The 19,258-nt window shown below is 39.7% G+C and overlaps 1 protein-coding gene across 4 annotated transcripts in view; it reads right to left on the bottom strand.

Annotated features, from left to right (window-relative positions):
• Nucleotides 1-18,977, bottom strand: part of ZC3H14 (zinc finger CCCH-type containing 14) — a 39,686-nt gene extending 20,709 nt beyond the window's left edge. For all 4 annotated transcript variants that reach the window (XM_052647243.1, XM_052647245.1, XM_052647244.1 and 1 more), the window contains exons 1-9: nucleotides 18,846-18,977; nucleotides 18,463-18,505; nucleotides 13,305-13,419; nucleotides 10,980-11,020; nucleotides 10,353-10,548; nucleotides 9,484-9,913; nucleotides 8,814-8,974; nucleotides 8,243-8,343; nucleotides 6,732-6,887 (exon numbers count right to left, since the gene is read on the bottom strand). In XM_052647243.1, coding sequence (XP_052503203.1) covers nucleotides 6,732-6,887; nucleotides 8,243-8,343; nucleotides 8,814-8,974; nucleotides 9,484-9,913; nucleotides 10,353-10,548; nucleotides 10,980-11,020; nucleotides 13,305-13,419; nucleotides 18,463-18,505; nucleotides 18,846-18,881 — 1,279 coding nt within the window. In that variant the 5' untranslated portion in view covers nucleotides 18,882-18,977. The remainder of the gene's footprint in view (nucleotides 1-6,731; nucleotides 6,888-8,242; nucleotides 8,344-8,813; nucleotides 8,975-9,483; nucleotides 9,914-10,352; nucleotides 10,549-10,979; nucleotides 11,021-13,304; nucleotides 13,420-18,462; nucleotides 18,506-18,845) is intronic.
• Nucleotides 18,978-19,258: the final 281 nt, after the last annotated feature.

Below are 19,258 nucleotides of genomic sequence, written 5' to 3'. Positions count from 1 at the left end.
TGGGATGAGAAGGACAGAGGTTCTAGGAGGAAGGCCCCTAAGGAGAAAAGGGAGGCCCAAAGACATCGACTATAATACAGGAGGGCAAGGAAAGAAGGGGGGAAAAGAACCTAAAAAAAAAACGCTGAACACAAGGAAAAGGAAATAAACAACTCCAGGGAAACCCTAAACCAAGAACTGGAGGAGACGACCTAAAGTTGGGCCTGAGAAGCGTTTTGCATCTTAAAGATTTAAATGCTGCTTATTGGTTCTCAACTTTTAGAGCCAATCTACAAAGCGTAGTAATAACAAGAAAAGCAGAACAGCAACAAAAGAACAAAACAAAAATCAGAACATACTGTACTCTTGATCTTCAGCAATATAAAAGCAGAGATGACAGAATTTAAAAAGTAAGGGGATGAGAAAAGATATGTAAGAATTAAAGGACATAAATATCTTTGTCTTTCAGTAGTCAAAATACATTGATACAGTTAATGACACAAGAAATAGGTATATTACTTAAAACTATAAAAAGTAATGCATCAATGAACTAAAAACAGTTAATTTACTATATAGGCACGGAGGCAAGGAAAAGTGAGGGTTAGATTCTAATATACTAAAGCAAGAAATCAAAACATACCAACTATAGCTGAATTAGGAAACAGCAGTATAAGCATACTATTACATGAAGAAAATGAAAGAAAGTCACAAACAGGAGCATTTGTAAGAGGTGGCCTCCAGGAGAACCAGCACGGAAAATAATGAAGCAAAAAAAGTCACTTGTTATTTTAAATTGCTCTGTACTATTTATCTTCTAATCTATCAGCAAGTATTACAATTTCTTTTTCCAAATTTTCCAGGGTGAGCATGTATGTCGTAATTTATTTCACTTTAGATATAAAATTTTATTCAACATACACCAAATAGAAGAATAAAAGGAATCCACGCTTAGACACATCGCAGTGAAACTGCAGAACACCAAAGACAAGGAGAAGATCTTGAAAGCAGCCAGAAAAAGAACAGATCACCTACAAAGGAACAACAGACAGTCAGAACAACAGAGTCCATCCAACAGCAACGAAGCCCAGAGACGGTGGAACAATGTAAACAAGGAGGTAAGAACAAATGCCTGCTGCTAACCCAGACTCCTGTGTGCAGCACAGCCACTGCCCAAGAACGAGAGCTACACGTGCTCACAGGTAAACAGACTCTCGGGAAATTTACCACCAACAGACTTGTTCTAAAGAAACTTCCAAAGAATACACATCAAAAAAATATTTCCAAATCCTGAAAAATGATGGTCCAAAATCACTGCAGATGGTGACTGCAACCATGAAATTAACAGACGCTTACTCCTTGGAGGGAAAGTTATGACCAACCTAGAGAGCATATTGAAAAGCAGAGACATTACTTTGCCAACAAAGGTCTGTCTAGTCAAGGCTATGGTTTTTCCAGTGGTCATGTATGGATGTGAGAGCTGGACTGTGAAGAAAGCTGAGCACCTAAGAGATGATGCTTTTCAACTGTGGTGTTGGAAAAGACTCTTGAGAGTCCCTTGGACTGCAAGGAGATCCAACCAATCCATCCTAAAGGAGATAAGTCCTGGGTATTCATTGGAAGGACTAATGCTGAGGCTGAAACTCCAATACTTTGGCCACTCATGCAAAGAGTTGACTCATTGGAAAAGACCCTGATGCTGGGAGGGATTGGGGGCAGGAGAAGAAGGGGACGACAGAAGATGAGATGGCTGGATGGTATCACCAACTCAATGGTTATGCGTTGGAGTGAACTCCAGGAGCTGGTGATGGACAGGGAAGCCTGGTGTGCTGCGATTCATGGGGTCGCGAAGAGTTGGACACAACTGAGCCACTGAACTGAACTGAAGTAACATTCAAGAGATTTGAGAAAAAAAAATAAACATAATATACGTTTGGTAAATCTAAACAAACACAGCCTGGGTTAAATAACAATGGTACCCAATTTATGCACTAAAAAAAAAAAAGAAAAGGACCAAGATGAACCACTGGAAACACAATGTAAATTCTGAGAAGGTAAAGACTGCAGCTAAGATATACTAAAATCCATTTACTGTTTGCAGATGGGGTCAGAATATTAACTTTTAGAATACTAAACTTGTATGGTAACATGTCAGTGGTCACCAGTAAAAGAAGAGAAACTATTTAAAAAAACACAAAATAAAGTAGAGTTGGGCAATCAACAACAATTACAAAGTAATGTAATTAATAATCTTTAAAAAAGGTCAAAAAATAAAAGCAGGCAAATAAAAAAACCCAAGAAAAGGTGACAGAAACTAGTCCAACTCCATCAATAATCTTCATAAATGTGAATGGTTTAAACTCACATAAAAAGCAAGCTCAGATGGAATTTTAAAACAATAATGTAGCTTTACAATAGTTAAAAGACATACACCTAACAAGGACAAAGAAGACTAAAAACAAATGCATGGAACACAAAATGTATGAGGCAAATACTAACTAGCTACATTAAAATCAGACAAAACTGAGTTTTAGATAAAAGCATCATGTAATACATGGAGGGTTACAGATAAGGGTAAAAGTTTCAATTCATCAGGAAGATGTACCTTCCTGATTCAATTCATCAGGACAATTTTAAATATACATGCACCTAGTTCAATAGCCTCAAAGTAAATGAAGCAAAATCTACCAGAAGTACAGAGAAGTTAAGACAGATCTGTCATCCTGACAAGCAATTTCAAAACCCTCTCAATCACTGATAAGCAGACCAAAAACTCAGCAAGGTCAAGACCTGAACACTACTCGCTACAGAGCTTTAACTATTGAATGCAGAAATCTCAGTTCAACAGTCAGAATCCACTTTCTTTCAAAATGTACATGGAAGATGTACAAAATGGACTATGTTAAGTCTTAAACTACTTAAAAAAAAATTACACAGATCACATTATCTGATCACAATGCAATTAAGTCCATAGGATATAGTTAAAACAATTAAAAGACTAAAACCAAAACTTCCATATTCTATACATTAAATGCACTTGAATGATAACAAAAACTTTGTGACGTGCAGGAAAAATGGCTTGTCAAGAGAAATTCACAGTTTAAATGCTTACATTTGCAAAACCCAGGCTAACCTAAGTTAATAATATAGACAGATATATTAAAAGAAAGAGCAAAAATCAATGAAAGGGAACACACACCAAACGAGAATCAGTAAAGAAGAACTGGTGCTGTGATAAATCTTTCCAAAGACTCTGGCAAAACACACTGTGAGCGACAGATTAACCCAAGACAAAAGCAAAGGACTGTGAGGTGGCTAGCCTCCTTACAATACGGAGACCAGAGAGATGGCGACCACATCCACAGCTCCGGCCATGATATGTGCACAGCTAGATTTTTAAAAACCTGTCAGAGACAGAGCTGCTCAACAGTGCCTAAGCTGCCGACAGTGACTGAGCACACCAACTAACTCTGCAGTGTCCCTCTGCGCTGGCAGCAGATGACACCAGCAACAGCAGCACTAGTTTTCAGTAGGAGAGGGACTTCACACCTTTTCAGCTTCTTAGCCTTTTACTTTTAAATGAAACAATGATATAGAAAGCCTCACAAAAATGCCCAATGAGTTCTTGTAAGGCAAAACACCATTATAATCTTATTCAGGTCTAGAAAATAGAACTAAGTAAGCCACCCCACAGCATGCGAAATACTGGGCTGGATGAGTTACCACCAAGATCCCTGAGAGAACTATCAACAACCTCAGAGATGCAGATGACACCACTCTAAATGGCAGAAAACAAAGAGGAATGAAACAGCCTCTTGATGAAGGTGAAAGAGGAAAATGAAAACCCTGGCTTAAAACTCAGTATTTAAAAAGCTAAGATCACACCATTTCATGGCAAACCGAAGGGAAAAAGGTGGAAGCAGTGACAGATCTCTCTGGTTCTAAAATCACTGCAGATGGTGACTTCAGCCACGAAATTAAAAGATGCTTGCTTCTTGGAAAGAAAGCTACTGACAAACCAGTGTACTAGAGAGCAAAGACATCATTTTGCCAACCAACGGCTATATAGTCAAAACCATGGTCTTTCCAGTAGTCATATATGGATGTGAGAGTTGGACCATAAAGAAAGCTGAGCGCCAAAGAATTGATGATTTTGAACTGTGGTGTTGGAGGAGACTCTTGAGAGTCCCTTGGGCTGCAAGGAGATCCAACCAGTGCATCCCAAAGAGATCAGTCCTGGGTATTCATTGGAAGGACTGATGCTGAAGCTAAAGCTCCAATACTTTGGCCACCTGATGCGAAGAGTCAACTCATGGGAAAGACCCTGATGCTGGGAAAGATTGAACGCAGGAGAAGAGTGAGACAGAGAATGAGATTGTTGGATCCAATGGACATGAGTCTGAGTAAACCCCGGGAGATGGTGAGGGACAGGGAGGCCTGGTGTGCTGCAGTCCATCGAGTCGTGAAGAGGCGGACACGACTTGGTGACCGAACAACAAGCGACCCCACTAGCCTCCCTCCATGTACTCCTATCCACAAGGAATCATAGATGCTTTTTAGAGTAATATCTAGTTTGTGATTTTATCATACAAGTATACATACCCAGACACGACACCTTACCCTTGTCCCTTGCATTTTGTAAGTCTACTGACGTATGTAATGGCCCCAAAGCTACATTCTGCCTGCTGCACACTCACGGCCTCAGCCATTTCCTGCCAGCTGACTGCTGCGCCAGAGGCCTGATCACTCAGGTTCACCTTCTCCAGCAAGACTAGGGTCGTCTTTTATTCTTTCATCAGGAGGCACAAAATAGTGGATTTTCACTTTTAAAAGTTTTAGTAGCCGTTATCAGTGCCTAGATTCACTAATCCACTGTTAGTTGGGGGGGGGGGGGGACTACTATAATTCTATCATTTTGTTTTCACTTCTAAGCTGAAATAATTTTAAAAGATGCTCCCTTAATCTACTATATCAAAAAGGATAGCAAATACTTTCGATTTTAAGTTGTGTGGATTTCATCATCTGTTGCTCTGTGGCTGTAGGAGAGCCACAGGCCATACATAAATAAACGGACACGGCTCAGTTTGATAAAACGTCACTTACAGAAACAAGTACTAACTCCTGTACGACTCTGTCACCCTGTGGTACCACCCTTAAAGGAAAGAAAGCATAAATGCTCAATTTTACTTCTCTGGTTCTCACGACAGTGAATTAGTATCTATTATTCTCCAAAAGGACCATTTAAGGGTTTACTTGGAGAAGGAAACGGCAACCCACTCCAGTATGCTTGCCTGGTGAATCCCAAGAAGAAGGGAGCCTGGCAGGCTATAGTCCATGGGGTCCAAAGAGTTGGACACAACTTAGCAACTACACCACCACCACCACCAAGGGTTTACTTAAAAATACCACCATGGGGGGAAAAAAACATCATGAAATCACATATTCAAACCTGTTTGAAAGTGAAAGTGAAGTCACTCAGTCGTGTCCGACTCTTTGCGACCCCATGGACTGTAGCCTACCAGGCACCTCCCTCCATGGGATTCTCCAGGCAAGAGTACTGGAGTGGGTTGCCATTTCCCTCTCCAGGGGATCTTCCCAACCCAGGGATCGAACCCAGTTCTCCCCATTCCAGGCTGACGCTTTAACCTCTGAACAGACTCCAATTCACCGCAAATCCTTAACTAAAGCTCAAATCCCAGCTTCCACTGCTTTAAACAAATTGGCACATTTATAATTTGAATGAGTACCTACTGGCTATTCTGAGGGTTTTCCCATTTTCAGGACCATGATTTATTGGAACCGCACATATGGACATGGCAAACTGCACACCCTAGGTTAAGGACTTTTGAAAAAAAAAGGAAAGAGAAGGGACAAATATAAGATGGAAACGTAAGGTTTCATGAAACAAGTAAATCTGGGAGGACCCTGGAACAATTTAAAGGACCCAACTGAGGAGGAATGAAAAAATATACTCCAGCATTATGGAAGTATTAAGTCACAATTAGCACGCAGCTCTGGCGGAGTTTTTCATACAAGAGGGAAAGAACTAGAGTCTTTCCTAATGGGAACAGAAGAAACGGGGTAAGAAAGCAGTGGAGAAAGGCTGCACAGGCCCGGGGGCAGGTAATGAACGAAGCTGCCAAAAGGCCAAGCTGCTGGCATCAGTCCTGGACGACGCAGAGTGGGAGGAGGAGCCAGAAATGCTCTCACAAAGGAGTTACAGGATCAGAGTCACACTTAAATAGGAGAGTCTGTGCCAAGAGTTGGGGGTGCGGGGCTGAGAAAAAGAAAGCTAAAAGATTAGCTGGAAGTATGTCAGACCCAAGGGGATAAACTAGTACAACCGGGACAATGAGGCAGCTCTGACAGGTCAGAGACATGATGCTCAGAAAGGGGAGATTTAAAGACAAGACTTCAAGTTCAAGGGAACAGGGGTGGGATTACCAAAAACGAAGGAAGAGCACAGGCGTCCACGTAACTAAAGACTGGCAAAATACTAAAAAAGCTGGGTGACTGGATTCATGGGAATTCACTAGACTATTTTTTCCACTTTTGAGAACACTAAAAATTTCCCCAATAATACGCTTTTTTAAATTCTGAAAAGTGTACAGACTTCCCCCATGGTCCCTTTTTCTATTCATGGGCCTACTGAGCCCTTTTCTCACAGCATAACCAAGATTTCATAAATACTCACTGGAAAATATGTGATGTCTTGTGAAAAATAGTAGAAAATGAAACACCATTTAAACTATTACCTTGACTTTTGTCTATATTATCTCCTTTTGCTTCCTCTTCTTTAATAGGAGAACTTATCCTGGGGACTCTGCCTTGTCCCTGGACCATTTCTGCTAGCAATTCTTCCTGAGAAGTTCGAGTTCTGGGAGCAACTGGAAGTGTCTGTTTCTGTGAGACTTTTACATAAAAAGCAAAAAAAAGAAGGAAATGCAAATGAAGTGATATATCAAAACTCAACAGTGAGTATCACATTAAACGTAAACACCTCCTTGGGTTCAGAATATATGAGTTGTTAGAAACAGTTCATAGATACCTCATGTTCCCTTTCAATACTCTTAGTTACCCATGCTTATATAAAAAACATCTATACATCTTAAACTATATGTAATAAATACACTGCAGCTCACATGTGTTGTTAACCATATGCAGTTTGGGTTCTGCTTCATGGTTGTACAATAATTTCAAATTATAATCTAGATAGCGTGAATAAAAATTTCAATGCTACATCTCAAAAATCTTTGAGACTCTCTCCAAGTACAAAAGTAGGAAATTTCAAGTTCACAGTGATGTCTAAATTTCTCACCATTCTAAATACTCAATATTGCTGACAGACCAAAAAAGAAAATGTAAACAGAGGAATTGTATGTCAAGTTGGCCTTTACCTAATAATTCAAATGCTGTTTATGTTCAAGGTTAAATTAGGGATGAAAAGAAGTAAGGGTACAAATGACTACCAGGCTTGAAAGTTGCTAGCTTACAGTTTACTTCATTTTAAGAAAGGGTCATACAAAGAGACGCAAAAGAGTACAGAAAAGCAGAAAAATGCTAAAACGACAGTCATCAAATCCGTAGCAAAAGTAAAAATTAAAAAATGTAGAGTGCATAACCATTACAGCTTATTAACAGAAAGTTCTGCACACTAGATACAACACGCAGGGCACAGAGCACCAAGCCTGATGGCAATACGACGCCCGTCATTCGGTTACATTTTAGGATGAGTTTCCTATAACATATTATAGCTCATTCTTCTCCTCTGTTTTAAAAACATGTTAATACTTTATAATCTTTCATAAAACCATTTAGTACTTCCACTAGGACTGGGGCAAAAACATGAGTCAATTCTCTGCCTCATATTCCATGAACAGGTTTTATTGAAAGGAAAGAAACCAACTTGTTCATATGCTACACAAATCTTTCTAATTCCAACCGATTTTGGATCCTGCTCCCTTTCATACAACATAAATTTATATCTAATGTTGGCTATAATGCTATAAACATGAAAATCTCTTATTTACCAAAATTCCTTTTAAGATTTCTATTATATATTTTACCCTTATTAGAAAAAGGGAATAAAAGGCGTTACAGTTGCTCAAAGAACCAAGTTCTACTGACGGCTGAGAAAGCTTCTCACAGTGGTCACATCCCCTTTTAATCATTCTCGCCTTGCCCCTAACATTTACCAGGCATCTTTATCACCACTTGTGGAGCAATCATCTACAGCTTATTTGGGAATTATAAACATTTAAATTACCTGTAGAATAGTTAGTTGTTTTTGTTACAGATTCTTGAGCTTCAGATATAGCCTTTAAAATTAGATTCTTGTTAGCTTGTTTAGAAGGTGGAAGTGAAGGTCTGAAAAAGAAAGGCATTTTAACTGAACTATAGATTGGAATTCTTTACATGCTAGCCATCCATGGTATCTTTACTACAGCCTTCTCTCGTCTGAAACAGACTAGCTGTAGTCTTTAGGAAATACCAACTGGATTGGAACCTTATAACTTTTCAAACAACAAATTTGGATTAGCTTTCCTCCCACCCATGTCACAGGCTTTAATGGAAAAGATTATCAGTGGAAAAGTCATGTGTGTGTGCTGGTCACTCAGCCATGTCCGACCCTGCAACCCCAGGCTCCTCCGTCCACGGGATGCTCCGGGCAAGAACACTGGAGTGGGTCGCCATGCCCTTCTCCAGGGGATCTTCCCGACCCAGGGATGGAAAAGTCTTACATGGGATTAAATCTGTATTTTCATGATATCCTCTTCAAGAAACCCAGAAGACTCTGTCAGGCAATGAAAGGTTAGTTTACAGACGTGCCCAGATACCTCCGCTCAGGCTTCGCAGGCACTGACACACTGCTGGAGATGCTTCCTGTGCGGGACCCACAATCGTCGTCTTCCTCCTCCTCTTCTCCGTCGTGACTGAACTTTTTCACTTTAACAACTGAACTTACCACAGGCAACTTTCTCTTCCGAAAGTTTTCTTCCTGCAATCATATAAATTCCCACTTATCTAGTCTCAGAAGACAAAAGTTCTGCTACAGAGTACTTAATAAAGAAGAAGCCAAGCAATATTAAGGATTAAGTTCATGGGCTATTTCCCTGCTTTCTTATAGAAATAAAAGTAATATCTCTAATAATCAATCTTAAGCTAAAGCAAAAAGTGCTTTACTGCCCTTCATAAATGGCAGCATACAGTACTGCTGAGGAAGCCAGTAAAGTGGAGTTCCTCAATTGCTTACTATAGCCATGAAGGATCTAAAATTGACCTAAAATCCTCCCAAAATTATACCGTAAGGTTAAAGCTATCTCGAATGTTAGCATCCTAGGAAAATAAACAAGATGCAAGATATCTGTAGAAGCCAGTTGTGGAGAGGAAAATGCGACTGGTGTACTATGCTGAGCAGCTATATATGATGTTATTTCATATACAACTTACTATTAAGAACTGACCATTTTCAGCACAACAGTTCAGAATTCAAAAGTATATACAAACCTCAATACTCATCTTTTCTGCGTTGCTTCTGAAGAAGGGACTGTAAGTCTCTTCTAAGCTGTTAAGCACTTCTGGCTCACACAAGCGTCCTGTTTCATACACCCGGCTGCTCTGAACATCAAGCTGCTTGGCAGCATGAACACTGTTTTGCTGCTGCTGAAACTGCAGCCTGTTTAGATGAGCACCACCGTCTGTGTTTCGAGTTGCAGGTGGTCGATAGATTTCAATAGAAGGGCGAGAAGAACCGTATGTAAGTGTCACTGTAGTTTTTTTCTGAGATAAGGGATTCTCCTGCACAAAATTGAGGTCTTCGTCAATGAGATCATCTGGTTCTGGCTTAATATCAATCACATCTTCAGAGGGTGCTAGCTCCCTCAAAGGTTTCACTGTGGACATTAGTCGGGTTGCAGCTCCATCATCGTAAGTCTGTCTGTTAAAAAATGAAAACAAAACCAAAAAGGGTGTGTTACTAGTTTAAAGCAGCATCTTCCACTATTCAAAGACTAGTCAGATACATCTCAATGAAAAAGTATAGAAAAGAACTTTATGTATTCTATTAGTGGATTCATGTCAATGTATGGCAAAACCAATACAGTACTGTAAAGTAAAAAGATAAAATAAAAAAAAAAGAACTTTATGTATTCTATTAAAAACTACTATTAAATTGCATTCTTTTTTAACTTTGACTGACTACGTTTTATGCAAAATATAATCATTCTTTGGTCTTATCCTTATTTTATTCCAAAAAACTGCTCCCAACCACTTGTTTTCAAAAATGTCTGCAAACAGCAACTTAAAAGACATATTAACTAATATAAATAAAATGTCACACACACCCATCTGCCCATAGGTCTACACAACACTCTTACCTGACATTAGTGGCTTTCTGCTCCTGAGAACTTGTAGAAACTCTGGACTCTCTTTTTTCAGGTCTAGTACTAGAAACTGCAAGAGGCGGCACTGCAGCTTCGTGCCTTCTCTCATCTCCTCGACTGAAACTGCTCTTGTTTGAAGGTACGGTACCATCAAAGAGGTTGGTATCAGAAGACTTCAGACTAGAGGGGTCTAGAAAGAAAAATACATGGTCCCTTTAAGCTATAGTGATTACTTAAACGCAATAAATATGTGTGTTTGACAACATATTTAATGGCTGAACATTATTCCATAGTGATATAAATTTACCCATTTATTATTACTGCACTTTTAAGTAATTTTCAGCACTGAAACATCCATGAAGCTAAATCATTGTGCACATCTATAATTATTTCCTTAGGATAAACTGCCAAGTTTCCCTTTCTTTACTTAAACTGTCTTCAAATTATATTAAATTTATTGCTCTTAATTCATAAAAACGTGTGCTTCCTTAAAAAGTTCAAATAAACTACTTTTTTCAAATTCATGGGTTTTTTCCCCAAAGCAGTATAAATAACTTTTGAAAAACAATCACATTACAGCAAATTCCAGAAAAACCCAAACATGATTTTTATAAACCTTACCGGTTGTTACAGAACGAAGTTTATCTAATACACCGTGAAGCCTAAAAGAAAAAAACAAACCCAAAATGTTAAAGCTTCCTTTTATCACGAAAGACTGGATTTCAACTGTCACTCTAAATCTGACATTACAGGTCAATTCTTCAGTTAAATACTGATAAATGGTATTAAAAGAAAGTTTTACATTTAAAAAAAAAGCCTTTATATAAACACTGTAGGATAATAAAAAAATCTTATTTTTTTCATCACTATTTTTGTCATCTGCTGCTGCTACTGCTAAGTCGCCTCAGTCGTGTCCGACTCTGTGCGACCCCAGAGACGGCAGCCCACCAGGCTCCCCCGTCCCTGGGATTCTCCAGGCAATAACACTGGAGTGGGTTGCCATTTCCTTCTCCAGTTTTTGTCATCTAGTCTCTGCAAAAATAAAGGTAAATATATCATCTGACCACACAGTCTTGGTCCACAGGAATAGTAATTTTGTTTCAAAAGGACGAAAGATTCAAGGTAGTTTATGACAAAATAAGACAAAATACCATAAATATGTGATAGAACATTGCTAAAATTGTTGAAAGCACTGTTTATTTTTTATCTACTTAGATGGTGTCTAGAAGAACCTAATTCTGTGAGGTGAAAAACTTAAATTCAAAATTACTACGTCATCATTTTACTGTATTATTTTCAAAACTAATGCTGTAAACCACCATCTTACTTATAATCTATTTTAGTAGTTAGGTACAAGGCAAATTTGCCTAACAATCCTTCTAGGAGGCCATGCCTTCTGAAAATATTATATGTTTCACCCAGATCCCAGTCAAATGCCACTGTCCCCTAAGACACAGTTATTGCAGGGCTCCAAAGAATAAGAATAGTCTGTTTGTGGCTGGTGTTGATGGACGCTTAAGAAAGCAAAGTGTCAAAATAGAGACACCATTACTTTTATCAGAACATGTTAAAGAATTAAATTTATGGAAAAATGAAAGAGTTGAACTGATTTTAAATTCAAATTTAGTTCACAGTTTATGTAAGAAATTTGTCTCACTCCCTCAAGTTATCTGAGCAAGGATCTACTAGCTCAATCTCCCATATCAGTGGGACTCAAAGTGATCCAAATGTTGAACCAAAAGTCCAGTCATAAAAAACGTGCATGAAACAAAACAAGGACCTGACCTGCTGAAGGCTTTAATCAAAAAAAAAAAAAAGCAATTCTCATGATAACGTTAATTTCCCCAGTCAAAAGCACCACAACCTCCCTTAGGCTTTTGGTAAACTCTGAGGACAAACTGTGCTAAGTGGGTTAAGTCACCCACACTGCAGGAGTGCATGGACCAAAACGTTCCTTGAATGTACACTGCACTCAGTGTTCTTCAAAAATGTGTAATATAAACCCAGAGAATTCTGTGTGGAATTTCAAGAAAGTTTCATGATAGCTTTAAAGGATACAGCTGCCTGCTGGAGCAGAAACACCTTTAAGAGGAGCTCTGGTTTAATGGCAAGTCAGTCAGTGTCACGCCCCTCCTCATTGCCTCTCTCATCTCCCAGTCTCCTGCCATTCCAATTAAGCCACCCAACTGTGCTCAGGCAACTCTGCTCCATCGCCACTCACTCCTGCTGAACGGGTGGTTCCCAGTTTACCTGAGTCCTTCCTGCTCTGCTCTCAGCCACATCATTACCCTCCCCAGCTCTCACTCTACCTCAAGCCTGACACAAGAACCTAGTCTCCCTTCTTAAGCTGGCCCTCATGCTTTCCATCAGTATGCTCAACTAAAGGAATGTGTGGTTTGAAAAAGAACACTGAAAAATTATAGTATTCATTTACATTTGAACACAAAGCCTATTTCAAAATTTCAAACTTAAAAAAAAATGACTTGCAACTTTGTAAAAAAACTTTGCCCCCTAGATTATTAGCTCATTGGAGAAAGCAATTTAGGAAGTCAACCGAGTCCAAAAAACAACTATAACTGACTGGTTTTGGTGGAGGAAAAGGAATGATAAAACGCTGAAGTTTAAAAAGAAACAGTAACTACAGTCAACACATACTGAGGACTTGCTATGGGCCAGGCACAGCTATAAGCACATGCATTAGCTCATTTAATTTTCACAACCACCCCATAAAGGTGATTTATTATTCCCATTTCGTGGATGGAAAAACCAAGGAAACAGGCAGATTCAACCTTGGCAGTCTGGCTCCAGAGGCTGTGCTCTCAACGCTCACAACCTACCTCACAAGGCTAAATCTGACTTTCCTGTCAAGAACCACGCTGCAGACAGAATACCTGCTCTTGGCTCAAGCCAAACTTTGTTCTGAGGGGTAAATATTCAGAAACATACCATACGGTGAATCGAATTGTGTTGTTCCCTAGAAACAGGGACAGGTCCTCTGTCATTTGGTCCTGACTTTTCTTGTTGGCCACCATCACCATAATGTAATCAGGAAGTTCTTCATCTATTTAAAAGGAAAAGTATATAAAGACTTTTTATGCTGTCCTTAGTATTTTCTTCTACTTGACGTTGGCGTCCTTGAAGACATAGGCGTAGCTCTAAGAACACCTCAGCCCTACTGGAATTGCGGTAGCTTAAATGTATAGCTTTCTCTTTATCCCACACGTACTCATTTGAGTTACTAGAAGAACAGAATTAGGAATAACTAATGAACACTTATACAACGAGACATTCTGAATCACAGTATCAAGCTTGAGAGAGCATTCGCTTCTTTTCATCTTTTTAGTAATGCTCATTAATTTCAGAAACGCTTCCAGAAAGCATAGTGGACATTTCTCAAGAATAATACTGAGTTCTGTTTAGTTCTATATTTCAAAATGACACTCATTTTTCAAGGAACACCTTTATCCTTGGTAAAGGCATATTTCAGTTAGGGTAACAAACTGGCAGAAACATCAAGTAAACTAACATGATCCCAAAATTCTACATCATTTAAAAAATTATATCTTAAAAAGATTAAATAATTTCTACTCAACTCATTGTTTCATTCTTACATCCTCCTAAGAGACCAAAAACAAAACAAAAAACCACCACAGTAAAAACAAAGCAAAAGCCATTAAATCAGGAACTCTGATCCCTACCAAAACCAATTATTTTAGATTCTTTAACACCTTAAATATTCATAACATTTCTATGTAGGCAGGAAGGTTCATTTCAGAAGTACTATCAGACATTTGTTTCAAGAATATCAAAAAATCTAGTTCAAGAAAAGCACAAACATAATGTGAAAATCGATCTACAAATGGAAACAGGAATCAGAATACTTGCTGCAAGCATGCAAGTCAACCTGAGGATAAAAGCCAGAACAAGCAGCCATTCATTACTTTCTTTGTAAAGTATTGAAAGGTTCAACTGCCTTCTGGCAACTTTAGTCAAGAAGCCTCCTCCCTTATTTACGCAAAGTGTCCCTACCACAGGCTGCCATTGGTAACCCAAAAAAGGAAAACAAGCTGGAGTGCTGTGGCAGTCTTGACACTTTTTCTCCCTCATAAAGTCACTAATGAAAACAAATAGGCTGTTTTCTGACACTACAGTTTGCATTTAACAAAATTTTATATAAGATCAGTGATTGCTCTGGCACATGGTGGGACATGGAAAGATGGGAGGGAGGGATACAAAGGAGCTCCAAGAAAATCCAAAAGGAAACTTTGGGAGTGATGGATATGTTCATTTGTTTGATTATGATGTATACATATCAAGACACAGCAAACTACACTTTAAATGGCTGGTTATGGTATACAGTTATATTTTAACAAAAATGTTAGAAATTCATAATACTGTTCTCTTAGATTCAAAATGAGAAATAAGATAATGAAAAGTAAATGTGTTCATGATACATTCCTACAAAATTCTACTAGCATTTGCAACATCATCTGAAATTTATGTACTGAAAAACTGCAAAATGCTGAAGGTTTCTGCAAGGTTATACGTCTAAAATGTAAACTGAAAGTTGCTCTGAGTTATAACTGCCACCTCCCTGAAGCATTCCATTTTGGACAAACACATGAATGAAACCTTATCAACTCTTAACAAAAAGTTGTTCACTTTTGTATCCCACTCAATGGTTTGAAAACAGATACTCAAATATTTACTAAAGGATCATTTCCATAACCTTAAAGGTTTTAGGATTCTAACACAAAGAAAGGGATAAGAAAAGTTACTCTTTTCAGGAAAATTATGCATATACATACAAATAATTAAGCAGCTAATTGTAAATGAATAACGTATCAGTTCAGTTCAGTCGCTCAGTTGTGTCCGACTCTTTGTGACCCATGAACTCCAGCACACCAGGCCTCCCTGTCCGTCACCAACTCCTGGAGTTTACCCAAACCCATGTTCATTGAGTTGGTGATGCCATCCGACCATCTCAGCCTCTGTCATCCCTTTTTCCTCCTGCCCTCAATCCTTCCCACGTCAGGGTCTTTTTATTTAAAATTTTTATTTAAATATCTTTTTATTTAAAATATCTAATGATGATCCCTGCTCACCCACTCAATCAACATTTATGAAAAAAATTAGGCACTCTGCTAGGCCACTGGGACACAACCAACATGTCTCTGCCCTCAGGAAACATCCAGTTAGGAAGCAGAGGCAAACAAGCTGAGAAGCTGTGCTGACCTGTTAACAGCTGGCACAGATCAGTTCTACAGAAGCATACAGCAGTGACTCCTGTTCTTCTGTTAGCTCATCAAGTTTCTATTATAAGTAATAACAGAAACATCAAGGACCAGGAAGACTTGAGTTCTTAGGTCTTGTATCTGCTGCTGACCAAGCTTATTTAGCTCTCCCAAGATATTTCATTTCATTATTTATAAAAAGAAGTAAATTACTTGCCATCCACACTTCAGCATTGTGTTCAGGTAACAGAAATATATGAAAATACTTTCAAAACTATAAAATATATGGTCTCTTTACTACATTTCACATTGGACTATGGCAAGTTTGTAATCAGCTTTTTAAGAGGCTTAAAATTCTTGTTGAGATTTTTTATAAATGATCAGAATCGTCACTATGATTGAATGTCAACCCAATTAACATGTCTTTATGCTTTCATGTGCTACAATTAAGAAGGTTCTCACTGCAGGTTTTCTGTGGATTTCTTTTTGACAAATCAAGTTCCTGGCACAAAGCTGGCATCCATTAAATGTTGAATTAATAAAAGAATAAATCAATGCTGGTTCAGCTTCATCTTTAACCTCTAAGTCTCAATTTTCTTATCTGTTAAATTCTAATAACAATCTTGACAACAAATAATTAGTATGTGGCCAACCATCTGGTCTCAGGGCCCACTTTATACCACTGAAAATTATTGATGATCCCTAACAGTTTTTATTCATGTGCCGTGTATCTACTGATATTTACCACACTAGAAACTAAAACTGAGAATTTTTTATCAATTCATTTAAAATAACATACCTATCCCATTAACAATAAAACCATTTATATGAATAGTATATTTATCAGTAACTAAATTTTCCAAAAGAAAATGCAAAAAATACATTATTTTTATAAATTTCTTAAACATCTGGTTTAATTCTAATTTCTACTTTTGCTTTTAATCTGTTGTATGTTCTACATGAAGAATGTGAAGAAAATCTGATCTCATAAGATATGCAATTGAAAAATGAATCTTAGTAGCCTTTTCAGAAAATGTGGGTATTTTTCTGTGACACTACACCAAAAGTCAGCAAGCAGTAGTTTTTTCAAGGTTAGCAGCAATACAAAAACAAAACTTTATCACTGACTTTTTGTACTTTGTTACACGAAAATCCATTGATCCATTCTGTACTTTGAATTTTTTCATCCCTGTGCAATTTTAAAACATCTTGCATTGGTCATTTGAAAACATAATGGTCTGTGAGCTACACAAACCACCGCTGTGGTGGATACCTTTCATTATTCAGCATAAAAGAATCACTTGCTGATATTATCACACTGTCAAATTTACAGAGGAAGACACAAATTTTCTGAAATTCTGATTTTCACCTGAAAGCCCAACCCTTGTCACTAGCAACAAAGTCTATTAATTCTTTATCTTTGCTCACTTTCAAGAAAATGTCTGCCAAATACCCCAATGTATGGAACTAGCATGTCAGTCCTTCTTGGAAGTTAAAAATGATGTTCTAAAGGGTAAAGTGGGGGGAGGAGATAGATAAATTTTAAGTATGTGATTAACACAAACCAACTACAATATATAAAATAAATAAGCAACAAGGATTTGCTGTAGAGCCCAGGGAACTATGAAGTTTTGTAACAGTGTGCAATGGAAAATAATCTGAAAAAAGTACATAATTGAATCACTGTGCTATATGCTTAAAGTTAACACAATCACAATGTTGTACATCAACTGAACTTAAAAGAAAAAAAAAATCCATGAAAAAAAATGGCTAGTTCAGTTCTCAACCCAATCATACAAATTTGTTTCAAGACAATCCATCATGCTTCTGTATGGCAGAAACACTTTGAGTACTCCCTATTTCCTAACACTGCATATTAAAAAGATGTAATCAAAGAGAAGGTTTAAAAGAATATTTTACTTTATCACTTATCTTCTTAAGTGAAACTAGCCTTTTTTTTTTCTTTGCAATTACAAGTGGAAGGGTGGTGAAGAATATGATGATTTCTTGTGAAGTTTAGTGTGAGATGCTGACTCGGGCTAAGGTACCTGTAATTTCACTCACCGCTTTTACACAATCCAAATGCCAGCACAGTGAAAACGGCCAATACCTTCCTTGTCAGTACTAATATGAAAATAATTTTGACTTCAGAGACTCTTGGGGTCTCCCACACCTCGACAATCACTATCATGAGTGTAAGCTATTATTTCTATAGGAGGCACCGGCTTTGGAGCCAAACAGACCCAGGTCTCAATGTATAAAACCCTGCTCAAATCAAGCACTCAAAGCCTCAGTTTCCTTGTGTAATTCAGGATGTTACCACTTACCTTTCACCTTTCTCCTGGGGATTACGGTGACCTAATGCATATAAAACAATTTTAAGCACAGTGCCTGGCCCAGAGTCAACACTCAAATTACAAAACATTAAAAAAAATAAAATAAAAAGAGCTTACTGTGGGGAGCTAAAAAAAAAACCGACAGGAAAAAATATAAAGAGACCCGAAAGTTAACCTCAACGAACCATGACAGAGGCAAATGCCGAAAAGCAGTCACATGCAGAACAGTAACCCAGAAAAATAAAAATAAAATAAACATGAAGGAAAACATGACAGAGCCTCAACAGAAGATAAACAATTTCAAAAAACGCCGTGTTAGAAAGGATTTGGGGGACGGCACAAAAAAAAGACACAAAACACGCTGCCCGGAGAGCCTTCAATGACGAGACTTAGGTAAGCAAAAGCAACCAGGGGGGATGAGCTTTGAAGGTAAAAAGGGCGTCTGTCCAAAATCAAAGGTCTGACAGGAAAAACGCGGTCACTCGAAATTAAACTCGCCGAACGCGCCAGTCTGTTAGGCTAGTAACAACTTACCGACGTACGCTCCTAATTCTTGCAATTTCCCCTTAATGGCACTCTGAGGGCGAAAAGACAGACAAGCGTGTGAGAGACCGGCGGCCCCGGGGACGCAGCCCGGCCGCGGCTCGCAGGCGCCCGGCCGCCCCGCGCAGGCCCCCCGCCCCGGCTCCGGCCGCGCCCCCGCGCCGCCCGCCGCTCCCCCCTCGCGGCGGCCGCGCTCCCCGAGACCACGGCTGCGCCCAGGCCCGCGGCGGCCCGGCGGGAGCGCTCCAGCGACGAGCAGGCCGCGGCGCCCGCGCCGGGCCCACCGCCCCCGTTACTCCTGACGACCGCGAAGCGCCGGGCCGCCGCCGCCCGGCCTCCCGCCCCGGCCCCTCCCGCGCCGACGCGGGTCTCACCCGGATCTTACGGCTGATCTCCGTGCCGATCTCCATGGCTCCGCGGCGGGAAGCGGCGGGCACTGCGCGGCGTCCCGCGGACCAGGGGCCGGGCGCCGGCTTCCTCGCCCGCAGCCAGACCGCCACCGCCGCTCCCGGCCGCGCGCCCTGCGTGACCCGCCCCCACAGGCTCGAGCCCCGCCGCGCGCGCCGGCGCCTGCGCCTGCGCCTGCGCCTGCGCCTGCGCAATGGGGGCCCGCGGGGCGTGCGCCCTGGCGCCCTCTGCTGGGGCGCGGAGAGCGGCGGCCCGCCCTTTCCCCCGCCTCTGCAGGCACGTGGGTGACTTTCCGACCTTCCCTCTCCTCGCCCACACTCCCTGTTGGAATTTAAGTACGTTTAGCATATTCAATTCTGAAAGAGATGGGAATACCAGA

This window comes from Budorcas taxicolor, chromosome 10 (assembly GCF_023091745.1).
Source record: "Budorcas taxicolor isolate Tak-1 chromosome 10, Takin1.1, whole genome shotgun sequence".
Taxonomy (NCBI): Eukaryota; Metazoa; Chordata; class Mammalia; order Artiodactyla; family Bovidae; genus Budorcas; species Budorcas taxicolor.
Note: the sequence above shows the minus strand (reverse complement) of the source record. Positions and strands in the feature narration are given on the sequence as shown.